Source organism: Orcinus orca, chromosome 13 (genome assembly GCF_937001465.1).
Source record: "Orcinus orca chromosome 13, mOrcOrc1.1, whole genome shotgun sequence".
Taxonomy (NCBI): Eukaryota; Metazoa; Chordata; class Mammalia; order Artiodactyla; family Delphinidae; genus Orcinus; species Orcinus orca.
Genome location: NC_064571.1, coordinates 33105588 through 33120890, shown reverse-complemented (window position 1 = coordinate 33120890; position 15303 = coordinate 33105588). Strand labels below are relative to the sequence as shown.

Genomic DNA, 15303 nt, shown 5'->3' with positions numbered 1-15303 from the left:
CTTCGTTGTTGCTGCGCGGGCTTTCTTTAGTTGGGTCGAGTGGGGGCTACCCTTTGTTGTGGAGCACAGGCTCTGGACGCGCAGGCTCAGCGGCCATGGCTCACGGGCCCAGCCACTCCGCGGCACGTGGGATCTTCCCAGACCAGGGCACGAACCCGTGTCCCCTGCATTGGCAGGCGGACTCTTAACCACTGTGCCACCAGGGAAGCCCATGATTCCTTCTTTAATGATGATACTTCACTGTCCAATATAATGGCCATTAGCTATAGGTGGCTATTTAAATTTAAAGTGAAATAAAATTTCAAATTTAGTTCCTCATTCATCCTACCTCAACAGCCACATGTGGACAGTGGCTACCATACTGGGACAGTACATGTACAGAAAGTTTCCATCACTGCAGAATGCTGAACTGGACAGCTCTGAGAAGTCACTCATGAAGTCATCATCATTACCATTACTATATACTACACAGCTATTTAGGGCATGGAGCCTTCATTCAATCTGTCTTGAGTCCTCTAACACCCTAGAATCTTTTAAAAATGACACTGTCTCTCACAATGCAAAGACATCCCCCCAAATTCCAATTTTATTTAAGCTTTTGGGTCATTTATAATCAAGCCAAATAATTATTTTCTTTTCATATAAGAAACAAAAAAGTTCTACTGTCAACAAAAAAAAGTCCAATAAACCACCATATCCTTGTAACTGTCTTAGGAATTATTTGATCACATCGAGATAGGATTTACTGCACATCCCAACAGACAACCTCAATGCTCTCATTAGAAGTATTCTTCAAAGACTGGTAGTCTTTTTGGGTCACTTTACTTACCAAAAACTTCTTCAAGTCTTTGTAGTTGGTGATGATTCCATTGTGAATAACAATAAATTCTAAAAGAGATAAAAGTATTGATGACCAAAAAATTATAGGTCTAATAAACACTATAAATTGCCATTACTATTAAGAGATTTTTCTCAAGTCAAAAAATTTGTTACATGCTATACTTTCAGCTGTAATCAAGTATTATCCACTTTTCATCATCAGATTACCCTCAGGTAGATCAGCAGCACAGTTCACATGTAGAAGCACACAGTGCTAAGAGGTGGGTATAGTGGGTTAATATAATAAACTGGAGTCTAGAGACATCAACTTCAGTTGTGGCTAAACTACCAGCCCAGTGCCACTACGTAAAAGAAGCAGGTTCCTTGGGCCACTTTCCTCATTTGCAAAATGAAAGGGTTGAACTAAATAACTATTATTCTCACTTCTTTGTTCATTCATTCTTATGCATAAAACATTCCTAAGTTTAAAGAGAAAGGCTTCATCCAATTTACACTACATGAGTTTAAAACCAAAGTTAAAGAATTGAGAAAAAACGGACAGTTACTCAGTTCTATAGTTTACTTATCTGAGGCCCAGAAAACTCCCAGAATGTCAGATAAACTAAAGTTAAAGAAGCATTTCAAGATCAAATACAGATGACAGTGGGATAATTTTCATCTTTTTTTTGATTAAATAACTTTCAAAAACGTAAGAATGTGCAATCAGGAGTTGACAATATTATTTGTAGCCACTGACAGTGTATGTAAAGTAAAGGCAACTAATGTGGATTTCTTATTTAAAGTTCATGTAAATCAGGAGAGAAATTACCACTAAATTCAATTTTATATCAAATTATCAAAATGTTTTTTAATATACTTAAAGACCTGACATTAAGTGAGCTTGAACTGAACACGTTCATTACAAACCAAATGTTAAACACTTCACTAGATTTCTAAGAAAAGATACCACAAAATGATACTACAAAAATAAATCTTAAAATTTTAATGCTAGAACACAGGGAATCATAAATAGCTGATATAAAGCCTAAAATTAAAGCCAAATTCTCAAAATATAACATATAGTTTTTCAGAAATCTTTTATAAAGACCTTGTCAGTATTAAAAGTTTGAGTAGTTAACATTCTAATCCAATAATTAGGTGAAGCATGAAAAACCTAAAAAGGTAGCTACTGAATTAAACTACAAAATCTTACCTCAAAGGGATATATATACACACATACATACATATAACTCAAAAATTTTGTTAAATGTTTATATACAGGAAGAGATGGAATAAGGAAGAGGAAATAAGATAGAAGCTAGACTTATTTTAGTATGCCTTTTTTATAGGTATGACCTCAGAACTATGCAAATATTTTAAATAGTTTTAAATAAAAATTATTTTTTAAAGAAAATCAATTCCTAAAACTCAAAATAAAACATATTAACATAATGCTATACCCAGCTAGTAGAACAATTACATACAGAGGGATTATTCCAAGTGACTCCAAAACATAGTAATTTGATTATACATCCCTAGAGAGATATACCCTAAGGACAAAAAAAAAATAAAAAACAGTCAACATACTGTTATGGTAGTGTTGACATTATGATTCCATTGTATACGTAGCATCTGATAGATCAAATAAGTATGTTGCTGGTGTTAAGAACTAAGTTTTTAAGTGTGACTGAAAAGAAATACATAAATCAATGAGGTTAAGTAAAAACCTTACAGCCCTGGATTGGAATTGAAAGTGTTAGTGTAAAATTACGTTGTGTTTTCTCTTTAAATTTATACATGCACATACACAGAGGTATATATATTTCCTAGCTCTGCTCACTGAAAAGGCCTAGGTGCAATGAGCACTTCTAAGACCTGGTTTAGTCTTTTTTTTTTTTTTTTTTGGCAGTGCAATATAGAAGTACCTGGTGTTACTAGCTTGAGATAACAGAAGTTTTAAAAGATGACCATTTACTATCAAGTAGCCTCATAACAGAAATGTATCTCAAGTTGCCAAGGCTGTAGAAAATATGCAGGATGGGATGGAGATTATTCTTGTGTTTCACAGGGTAAAAGAGTTAATTGCTAGCCCAGCACTATAACTGTACTTATTTGGAAAAAAAACTGGTTTGTTTCAATGATGGTTTCATCTTTCATTTCTTTCAGCTGGGTGGGAAATAAAAGGACACATGCTTTCCTGAGTTTTACATGTTCTTGTTAATACACGTTTTGTTTCCATTAAGCCTGCAGGAGTCCTCCTGGGTATTTCTGAATTGTGTTGTGTACATGTGTGCCTGAGAGCTTGTCTTCTTACAGCATTTAGTTGCTGTTTGCCTTTTTGTTGGATAAAATATTAGCAATGTATCCTTCCCATATTCCCTGCCATCAAACCTATTATGATCCAAAATTCTCATCAAACATCTGGTTTTAGAACTTCAGAGATGGTAGTAAAACAAAAAAAATTCTTGGACAAACCATCCCCTCCGTAAGCATGGGCCTATGCTGAAACTTTCCCTCACAACTCTACATTTCTACTTCAAGTAACTGACCTTTCAACTCTACCCATTTAGAGGAACAAACCATGGAAAGGAGGTACATATGTTTGCCCTCTTTCTATAGGCCTCATCTTCAAATTTTAGTTCTGTCACACAAGAAAATCTCACTCTGTCCCGTGTCCTTTTCTAATCTTGACAAAGAGGAAAGTTCCTTCTAGAGCTATCCATGCTCCTCAGATCTGCTGTGTGCGCTGTGCGGACTCCCAGTGAAGTGGAGGGTGACAGCAGGCAGTAGACTCTAAGGCACTTTTCTCCACGTAGAATGGCAGGTTGTCCCTCCCCGCACTCTCCCAAGAAGATGACCTGATGCATCCTGGCTCCGTGTTCACACAGCTTGTCACTGCAGCAGAAGACACATCTACGCCTTCGTTATTCAAACGTGCGTGGCTCTCTAGCATGACTAAATAACACGGGAACAATCCATCTCTAAATAAATACTACTGACTGTGCTGTTTCTTCTAGAGGTGCCTCTGCTGATGTATTTCTAAGCCATACCAGTCTTTCCAGTTTCAGTGGTGGAATGTGGCCCCCTAGTTACTGTTGGGGGTTACTTTAAGCATAAAGTAAACCCTCCTCCAACAGTTTCAAAATACTTGTGACTTCAGACATCAGTTCAGAGAGCTTACACTTTGTCGGCCTTCACCTGCTCCTTAATTCTCAACACTACGAGGTGGAGTTATCAATGAGATCACAGAAGCTACTGCTGGAAAAGTTTGTAAGACAAAAAGTCATCACATGTTTCTTGACTGTCATAACTGAGCAATGTTTTCTGAGTCTGAGATGTAGGCTTTGGAGGAGTAATGGTAACAAGTTATCTGAGTATCCAAGAGTCTGAAAGACCTCTCTGGAAGTACAAATATATAACAAAGAGAGAAGACAGTCATCAGGGAGGATGCTTACTTACACAGTGTAACTTGGATCTGATTGTTCTCCCGGCACAAAGGAGCGAGTACTTTCAACAGGACATCTACGTACTAAGAGGTGGTATGGCAATTAACTTCAGGGCAAAACTGAATCAAGCATTCTGTATTTTGGAAAAAAACTTTGTTTTTTTTTCATGGAAACTAGATACTCTTCTCTAGTTTATTGAATTTTAAAAATGGAAGATCCTGCATTTTTAAAAGGCCTTTTTACATGAAGTAGAATTTCGAATTGACAGATCTAGAAATCAATCTGAATTGGACAAACTATGGATTCAACATGCAGATGAGATTTCCTCCTACGGTTACCTTGAAGCAGATTTGATACCCACCCTCAAAAGAATCCTATAAAAAAACAGCTTCAAAACCCCTTTTTAATCACAATAGTGCAGCAAAACCAGAAGTCAACAACTGCCTGTTAACCTGTTATTTCAAATATCGACTGAAAAGCCAACAGGCATTTTTTTGTGCAGCTTTTTAAAACACTGTTAAGTTGAAATATCAAATCTGCACGGCACCGTCCCTTCACAGAAGGCAAGAAACTGCCAGCACATCACGTGGGAGGCCGTCCTTGGTGCTGTCGGCCATGAAAGTGGGCCTCCTTCAGGATCTGGCTGAGGTGCAAGCCAGGGCCTCGGCACAAATGCAGACTGCCTGGCACGGGCTTGGGGTGCTGGCGCTGGGCCCGGCGACGAGGTGGTTTAAGCCACTTTCTGGCCCCCCGGCCCTGGCTATTGCCGCTGCTGCCGCTGCTGCCACTCCCGCCACTATCACTGAGTGAAGACTCTGTGTCCCGGGATCGTGAAAGACAGGCTTTCTACTACTCCTTGTGGTCTGGGGGGGAAGATGGTGGTCTTATTCACTGCCACCCCTTCTTTTCCTGGGGCAGAGGCGCTGGCTCACAGCAGCTGATGGAGGGGAGCGACGAGGCACCGCAAGAGGAGGGAACAGAGGGCGCTGTGTTTCGGTGGTCGCCACGCCCACCCCCTCAGGCCTTGGCTCCATGGTACCCACCGCTACTTCCAGCATCTGCTCCGGGCCCCCCATGTCACAGCCACCACGGCACCCAGGTTTATAGTCTTTAATTATCGTTTCCACTGAAAGAAACTAGGACTCCTTAGAGAAATGGCTGATTCCAGGTTTGGGGCAGGATTAGATAAACCTGCAACATCTTGAACTACCAGAAAACAACAAAGACTACTGAGCCTACTTGGGTCACATCAAAAGGACTCAGGAGTCAACCTGAATAAGCTCCCAATGACTAAAGATGGGAAGTTTTGTGCATCAATATAGATAATTACTTCAGTGTTGTGAAACAAATGAAATATTTTAAATCCATGAATTTATAATAATACAGTAAGTATAAAAAGGAACTCTGTTCACCTTAGAACATTAGAACCGCTTCATTTGAAAAATGGTAAATAAAGGGGAAAAAAAATCAAACATTTATCTTGCCTTTCCTATACAATCTGTACATCAGGGTAATCAAGTGGTTAATACGGAGAAGTTTCTCTTTATAGAAGTATTTTAGATAATAAATGACGAATGAAAGATTGTATTAGACTATCACCATTTTATAACCCCTAAAGAAATAATTAATATTGGCAATGATTATCAATGACCTAACAGAAAAAGAAAAACATCCAAACATTACAGGTACAAACAAATACCATACCAACTTATAACACATAGAAGGGACAGAGAGTTATGTGAAATGACACCACAGGATGCACGCCATTAGCAAGATCTAGACTGTAGGAAACTCTACAGGACAAACAATAGAGTAAACTGCAAGGAAGAAAGGAGAGAAAAGGAAAAGTCTCTTAGGAGACTTAGGAGATAAGTCAATCTACTAAGTCCTTACCTTTTAGAGATACACACTTACATAATTACTAACTCAATGCTATGATATCTAGTTATCTGTGATATATCTATCTATATGATATCTATTGGCTTCCAAAATAATCTGGGTGGGGTACAGAAAAATATAACTGATTATGTATTGATAAATGTTAAAGCTGGGTGATGGATACATCAGGTTCTGTATGCTCTCTACATCTGAACATGCTTGAAATTTTCCATATTAAAATAATGAAAACAGAGTTTTCATTCTTCTATTATTGGCCCTCTACAAACACTCCAGAGCATGTACAGTCTGTCCTGTCCATACCATTATTTTTATCAGAGCGCTGGGGATGGCTATTGACAGGATTGGGTTCGCCATGCGTTGCCCAACGGGTATGAGCTATTCCAAGGTGTACATCAAATTCTATATCCAAATCCATATCTTGTTGTTCTGAAAAAGATAACATAAAAAACTTCAATATTAAATCATGCTGTAGAGATAATGCTATAAGCTAAAGTTAAATGTAATTATTACATTTCTGCTCACCTGGAATATATAATTATTGAAACTGAAGATCAGGCATATTCAAAACAGTAATTAAAAGACTTACAGGAGTTAATGCTGCTGAAATATTTAGGGCAAATAGTTCCAATAACAACCAAAAACATGTATACAAAGAGACAAAGCATATGTGACAAAATGCTAACAACTGGTAAAACTAGATGAAGTATATGGATGATTAACGTACTATTCTTTCAACTTTTCTGGAGGCTTGAAAATGTTCAAACTTATGGTCAAAAAGAGTTAAAGTGATTTTTTTAAATCTGTATTTAATCCTTTCCTTGAAAAAAATCAGTATCATTTTAATTAGACATGTAAAAAAAATTCATTTTCTCAGGCTTGCCTGGTGGCACAGTGGTTGAGAGTCCGCCTGCCGATGCAGGGGACACGGGTTCGTGCCCCGGTCCGGGAAGATCCCACATGCTGCGGAGCGGCTGGGCCCGTGAGCCGTGGCCGCTGGGCCTGCGCATCCAGAGCCTGTGCTCCGCGGAGGGAGAGGCCGCAACAGTGAGAGGCCCGCGTACAGAAAAAGAAAATTCATTTTCTCAATGCCACACAACATTATGACTGCAATTTCTTTGGTCCCCAGTGAATGTAACCATATCTCACACCATAAACTGCAATTATGAAGAGCTTGCATAATCAAAAAATAGTCCTTGAAAACAAAGCAGCACTATGAAAGTACGAGGTTATGGGCTGATGTTCCTCTGTCTTGCAAAGCAGCTATTCTAATTCCTTCTCCTTACGAACTCTCTCTTCTTGCTTCCTCCAGGGAAAAGAAAAAAAAAAAAGACAGTTCTAGTATAGCATTTACCAGTAACGTCTCCTTCTAATTTCCTAAATAGAAATTTCATTTGGCTAAGAAACCAGATAACAAACCTTATCAGAATTAGGTCTAAATTAAGAGCAAAATGCTCAGTCCACGCATATTAGTACATAGTCTTTGTAGATTTTATCCTGGTTTAAACAGTGGTCATCCTAAAATACAAATCTGATAAAGAAACAATGCTTAAAATCCTTAAATAGACTTCCAGTTGCTTAAAATGTGGTTAGCATCCCTAGCTACCCATATGAATCATCCTAAACCTGGTCACATGGATTTAAAAAAAGATTCCCAAATCCTAACATACAACCAGAGAACCATTTTCTCACAAGATAAAGCCCCAACACCTTTTCATGGTATACAAAGGCCCTTCATCATCTGGCCCCCACCTACCTTTCCATCCTTCTCTCCCAACCCTCTCCAATCACTCCTCGAAGCTTTCAATGCACCTTTTACAAATAACAACAGCTAACATTTATGGAGAACTTACTCTGTGCAAGGTACTACAGACATCTCCCCACTCTATCCCTATCACTGTGGCCTAAGCCTCCATCATCTCTACATGGACTACTAAACAGAATCCTAACTGGTCGCCCTGTGTCCAGTCTTCCTCTGTACAATCTAACCAAAGTGATCCTCTCAAAACAGAAGTTAGATCACGTCAGTCCCCTATGCAAAATGTTCCAGTGGCTTCCCACGACACACAAAGTAAAATCCATCATTCTGAAGACCCTCCATGACCTAGCCGTCAGCCTCCTCTCTAGCCTCATCTCCTGCCACTCTCTCCCTCACTTACTGAGCTCTAGCCCCACTGACTTCCAGCTATAAGCAGGCCAAGCCCACAATGAATCTACGCACTTGGTGTTCCCTCTGCCTAGAATTCCCGTCTTCAGACAATCACGAGATCTCTGCTCAAATGTCATCTCTACCATACTTTTTCTTCATGGCACTAATCACTACCTAACGTTATTTATTGTTTGTCATCTGGCCCTCTCACTAGACAGTAAGCTCCATCTGGGCAGGGAGTTTGCTTATCTTTTCTTTGTCCTAAGGGCTTAGAACAATGGCTGGTATATAATAGGTACTCAATAAATATTCATTTTGTTATTGAATCCTCACAATACAATTAGGTACTGTTAGGTACAACTGTCCCCATTTTATAGATAAAGGAACTGAGGCTTCACGAGGTCACAGAACCTGCCCTAGGTCACAACTAATAGGAAACAGAGACAGGATTTGAACCCAAGAGTGCTTGACTCCAGAACCTAAGACTAAAACCACAATGTATACTCTGCCATACTATTATAACATTTATGACATGTTGTCTACCTGGCTTCTGCCAGAATTTAAGATCTACAAAGGTAGCAGCTTGTCTTATTATCTTTGAATTGTAAGCACTAAGCTACATAGGACAGATACTCAAACTTTTGTTGGGTAGTTCAATCAATGGATAAAATCATCAATGTATTCTTTTCTGGCTTAACTGTGTTCTGAAAAATTAAGGCGACCTGATAAATGACCTCCAGAAAAGTAAGGATTTCCATTTATTACTACTTAACAGGCAATGCAAGCAGTGAAAACATTTGACTAGTTTTTGGGGTTAACTATAATTAAAAGCAGTATGTGCCCCCACTTGCTGGCAAGAGAAAGTACATTGGAGAAAGCAACAAGAGTCTATAAAATGAACTCATTTCAAATTCACGGTAATTACCATACCTATTTCACTGTTGCCAAAGGAACATTATCTAATGACTAATAAGAAAAAGATCATTGCTATGACAATACGCATATTCCCCGCAAGAAATATTGCATGTTTTATAAATTAATCAGGGCTCCAGTCCTGACTCTTCCTATCCAGTGTTACTCCATTCTAAAGCCCCTTGTTGAACCTTAAGTCTAGATAACGCTACACTCAGTTTTCTCTCCCCCGCCCGCCACAAGCTGCCAAGCAACACTGAAGAAAGTCACAAAATTCTGTAAATTGAGTCCATTTCAAGTTCATGGGTAATTATCAAATCTATTTAACTGTTGCCATTTAAGGAACATGTATCCGTGTTCCCTATTCACTAAACTGAGAACTCATTCAATTCCCCAACAGCTCATGACATTTTTTATACTTTTTAAGCCTCAATCCTACCTATATCATCCCTCAATCTACCTTACTCAGGTTTCCCCTTCACCTCATAACTCTGTTTAAATTAGCTTTTCTTTTCCCTTTAACTCCTGTAAAGGCTAACTCCCCACCTGTGCCTTGACCTTTCTGAGCTGTAACGCCTCAATAATTTCCTTTCTTGCATCTTCTGTCTTCCCCCCACCCTTATTACTCCCAAGGTTCCTTGCCCTCTGTGTACCTATTCTCAGATGTCATCTTTCTTTTTTTTTTAATAGTTCAAACATATTTAATTTGCTGGTAATGATGAAACACTCAAATACCTACACCCAGATAACAAATGTTAACATATAATCATTTGTGCTTTACATCTTTAAGACATAAATTATTTAAAAAATCTTTACTTGTTGTCATGCCCTAGAACAGTAGTCCTCTTCTGCCTTTCCTCTGCCCCCAAACTTCACTGCTTTTACTGCTGACACCATCTAATGTCAGTACCTGCTCCTCTGAGCTTCAATTTTCTCATCTGCAAAATGAGGATGATAATTTCACCTACTTCATGGGTTATGACGAGGACTATATAGAAGGCACCTAGTAGAGTGCCTGGGACACAGAAAGCAATCAATAAATGTTAGCAAGTATTATCAAAGTCAGGAGCTACCAAAAAGCAATCTAATGGTCTTCTCTGAGATGTCTTCCTTCCCTTTTGTCTTAAGAGGTTAAACACTAAAACTTGCTGGGAATAATAAAATAAACATCACAAACATCGAAATAACCACACTCCGACTTAACAAATGCTAACGTCTCACCATTTATGCTTTAGATCTTTTTTAAAGCCTGAAATGTGGGCTTCCCTGGTGGCACAGTGGTTGAGAATTCACCTGCCAATGAAGGGGACACGGGTTCGAGCCCTGGTCCGGGAAGATCCCACATGCCGTGGAGCAACTGAGCCTGTGCGCCACAAATACTGAGCCTGTGCTCTAGAGCCCACGAGCCACAACTGCTGAAGCCCACGTGCCGCAACTACTGAAGCCCACGTGCCTAGAGCCCGAGCTCCGCAACAGGAGAAGCCACCACAGTGGGAGGCCCGCGCACCACAGCGAAGGGTAGCCCCCGCTCCTCGCAACTAGAGAAAGCCCACGCACAGCAACAAAGACCCAACGCAGCCAAAAATAAATAAAAAATAAATAAACCCTAAAATGTAAAAAAATGCAGTTGGTGCCTCCTTTATACCCTGCTCCATCCCTTTCCTCCCCAGAGGATTCACAAGAGCTTTCCCACCTATGCCTTCAAATTTCTATTATGCTACTATATTCATAAATTATAGTGTTCTTTTTTTTTAAATGGTACAATACTTTGCATATCCTTCTCTAGATTGCTTTTTTCACTCAACATTAAGTTCTCAGAAATTATGCATGTCCCCACATGCAGAACCAGATCCAGTACACGTCTTTCAAAAGCTACACATGGTCATTCACTATCACATACAATTTATTCCAGGTTGCTTCTAAACTTGGCTGCAATGCATCTTATTGTCATGTCTCCTTGTCATAGTGTTTCTTTTGAGTACCTGCCCAAGAGTGGAAGTGCTTGGCCACAAGGTATAGGCATCTCCCATTTAGACATTGCCAGATTGCTCTTCCAAGTGATTCATCAGTTACAAACTCACCAGCACTGTCTCCAAGTGACCCATTCCAGGAAAGGGGTCACTTTCCTGCAGGAGGAGGCATGTTTCAATATGGTGACATTCAAAGATGGTGATTCTGGTCACAATCTGCCTTTCTAGCCTCGCACTCATCTACCAACAAAGTAGATTAAAAGGACCACCTACCATTCCATCAAACTTGCTTTCCCTATTCTTATCTTTTTCCAAGCTAATCTACTCAGAAGGTCCTCCCTTCTCACCTTCACTGCCCAAATATAATTAGCAGCCATTCCTTACGTATCCCAAGTCTTCCTAACTTGTGGGAACTAGCTCTCCCCTGAATCTTAAACCAATCTGTTTATTCTCTCCTGTAGAACCTACTATAATCAGCCTGGTAAACAGGATGCAGTACACACATTAGACCAAATATTTATAACCACAGTTTTTGAAGTGTAGCTTTTGGGGGTGTCTGCTTTATCCCAAGCTAATCTTACCCACAATACATAAAAAATAAGTACTGATTTAATTTGTTAAGCAAGTACAGTTGACCCTTGAACAACACGGTGGGTCACGGGTGCTGACCCACCCAGCAGTTGAAAATCCGAGTATAACTTATAGTCAGCCCTCTGTGTCCAAGGTTCCACCTCCATGGATTTAACCGACTGTGGATGGTGTAATAATGTAGTATTTACTATTGAAATAAAATTCGCATATAAGTGGACCTGAGCAGTTCAAACACGTGTTGTTCGAGCATCAATTGTACCACAAAGCTAAATGTCTGGCTTATGTGAAAATTAAAAATGACTAAATCCATCGTTCTCCTCTTCCACCTGCACTTCTTTACAATGATAACAATGGCATCCATTTGAGCAGATATATAAAAAACCTACTGTTTTCTGGGTTTTTTGGTTTTTTGTGGGGTTTTTTTGCGGTACGCGGGCCTCTCACTGTTGTGGCCTCTCCCGTTGCGGAGTACAGGCTCTGGACGCGCAGGCTAAGCGGCCATGGCTCACGGGCCCAGCCGCTCCGCGGCATGTGGGATCTTCCCAGACGGGGGCCCGAACCTGTGTCCCCTGCATCGGCAGGCGGACTCTCAACCACTGCGCCACCAGGGAAGCCCTGTTTCCTGGTTTTTTAGAGGATTTTTAAAAATGTTTTTTCAATCAATCTACTTCAAAGTTTTTGTTTTGTTTTCAAGTTTCCTGTGAAAAAATAAAATGTATAAACATAATGTAATGAACTAAATACTGTAAAGTATACCCTCTTTAGTGGAACATGTATCTCTGGCAACTACTTTATGCCAGGGAAGTAAGAAAATCATGAGGGGAAAATATGATACCTGATTGTATCAGACCTACTAAAAGGTGCAACATCCAGACTGACCACACATCCAAACTCAGCGTTTAGTCCAAAGTGAAGACAACCACCAAGTGAAGACACATGAATAAGGGCACCACTGAAAATACCTTTTGTCTTATGAAAGGCCCTTCCTCAGGAATGATGGCTACTTCATTTTAGGATATTAAGCTTGCTCTGAACACAGTGTACATAATTAAGTTCCTTCTCTAGTTAATATCATTTTTTGAAACTGAGGGATATTAAAACCAGTACAGATAGCATCAAAACTACTTTTCTTCCCTCCCTTCAACTTTAAAAATCACTGTTCTCAAAATGGGCCCCAAAATATGGGAGGAAAAGTAATTTGGTAGGGAAGGGAGAAGGAAGAAAAGAGGAGGGGGTTCAAAAACCAAACTAAGTACATTACTGTGAACTTCTTCATCCAGCGCCTTAACTTTTCCTTTCTTCTTAATGAGCTGGATTTTGCAGGCATTGGCTTCCCAGTCTTTGTCATTGCCTCCATCAATCCCCACACCTAAATCACCGAGAGGTAGAAAAGCAAGATTTAGAAACTGACCACTACTTAGATTATCACTGTAAGGCAAAACTTCTAAGGAAAAAAAATGTTTTTTCATCTAATTAGTTCACTTACTTATCAATTCAAAATTTACTGAAAACCTATTATATGTCAAAAACCATGGTAGCTGCTAGAGATAAAAATGAAGAAAACTCAGTTCCTGTTCTTAAATTTCTCAATAGCCTATTGAGAAGACAGACAAGGAAAAAAATAATTACAATACAGTGTGGTTTTAATATAATAAAAGTTATGTGGTTATAATAAAAGTACTACAGGTTGCAACTGAAGTACAATGGAGAAACGAAGAAGACAGGCACCCACTGCAGAAGCAGGGTAAGGAGGGAATGTCAGGGAACACATCTCTCAAGATTCTACTAAAGTTCCTACGTAATTTGAAAAAATTACTCTGAAGATACTGGAAAAGCACTGAGTAGTTTCAAGCAGAGAAATTACATGGCGAAAAAGTTCAGAAAACTCCCTTTGGAAAGAGTGTAAAGGTTGGAGGAGAGAAACAGGAAGAAGAAACCTGCTGTCAGAAGTTACACCTACAGCAAAGCAAAAATGAGGAAGGCCTGAGCTACACAATGGTCATGAAGAGATGAGTGATACTGAGAAGCAGAACTGACTGCAGGTAACGTGAGAAAGCAGGAGACGTCTGGGACATCTCCCAGGCTCAAAGGACTTGCTGAATGACTGACTGTTGATTAAAGAACACAGAAAGAACAGAGTGAAGAGTGGAGTGAGAAATGGAGCATATTCAGTTCAATTCTGCACATGCAAAGTCTATAATATCATGGTCTATCCAGGGAGAAATTTCTAGGAGGCAGCTGGAAATACAGGTGTGCAGCACGGGAAATACATCTGGATTGTAAGTCACAACCATACAGGAGGTTGGGACTTCCCTGGTGATCCAGTGGTTAAGAATCCGCCTTCCAATGCAGGGGACGTGGCTCCAACCCCTGGTCGGGAAACTAAGATCCCACAGCCGCGGGGCAACTAAACCCACGCAACTAGAGAGAAGCCCGCAACGAAGAGCCCACACTCCTCAACGAAGACCCAACGCGGCCAACATAAAAATTAAAAAAAAAACATACAGGAGGTTGATGAAGTCAGAGCTCACCCACGAAAATACAAAATAAGAAAAGTGGGCCTATGAAAGTATCTTGAAGAACATTAATATAAGTAATAGGTGGAAGAAAAGAAGCCCCCAAAGCAGACAGAAAATAATCAGCATGTTAGGAAGAGAATGAGATGATGCGCTCTCAGAGAAGCTGAGGAAAGAGAATTTTAAGAACAAAGGAGTTGAGGAATTGACTTTCCATTAACTGAGGAAGAGTCAGGGAAGATAAATGCCTGTTACAACCAGGAATGTTGAGTGTACAGAAAAGAGTTAATATGGCAGGCCCAAGATTGCTGTCTTAGAAAGGCCTGCTTGGTAAAGCTGGCCATTGGCTGGCATGGATTTCAGGAGGGTTCCCACCACAGTAACTGATTAAGTATGGCTTACTGCACCTACACTGTTGGTGCAAACAAGGTGGCTTATGCCGAATGTCTGCTTCTCCTCTAGGAGCCTGGAATTTTGGCACATGTTAGGCAGAGGGTATCTACATGACCAGCCCCCAGTGACAGTCTTGGGCACTGAGTTACTAATGAGCTTCCCTGGTATACAACATTTCACACATTTTGTCCAACTCACTGGGGGAATTAAGCATATCCTGCATGACTCCACAGGGAGAGAATCCTGAAGCTATGTCTGCTCTCCTCCAGACTTCACCCCATGCACCTTTTCCCTTTGCTGATTTTGCTTTGTATTCTTTTGTTGTAATAAATCATAGCCATGAGTACAACTATATGCTGAGTCCTGCTAGGGAATCACTGAAACTGGGGATGGTCTTGGGGACCCCTGATACAGTTAAGGGAAGAAGCTGGAGTAGAACATAAAGTTGACAAAAAGTTATTTTTATCTGCTTTGTTTCTCTAAGATAGAAGAATCTTGGGCAAGTTCACATGCCAAAAGCATGGAATCCACGGAGAAAAAGAAGTTAAAAGTTACAGGAAAGAAAAAAAAATATACAGAGTAAGGCCTTAAGAACTGTTTTATAATGAAAA

At 39.9% G+C, this 15303-nt stretch overlaps 1 protein-coding gene and 1 pseudogene across 4 annotated transcripts in view; both read right to left on the bottom strand.

Moving 5' to 3' along the window:
* The window catches only part of GFPT1 (glutamine--fructose-6-phosphate transaminase 1), a 75227-nt gene that overhangs the window by 42238 nt on the left and 17686 nt on the right, over positions 1 to 15303 (bottom strand). For 3 of the 4 annotated variants that reach the window (XM_049696404.1, XM_004277023.3, XM_049696405.1), the window contains exons 3-5: positions 13045 to 13152; positions 6465 to 6590; positions 830 to 888 (exon numbers count right to left, since the gene is read on the bottom strand). In XM_049696404.1, coding sequence (XP_049552361.1) covers positions 830 to 888; positions 6465 to 6590; positions 13045 to 13152 — 293 coding nt within the window. Of the gene's footprint in view, positions 1 to 829; positions 889 to 6464; positions 6591 to 13039; positions 13154 to 15303 lie in introns of those variants that run through there. The other variant, XM_049696406.1, reaches the window with a different exon arrangement.
* On the bottom strand, positions 4694 to 6458 carry LOC117195586 (protein FAM104A-like; annotated as a pseudogene).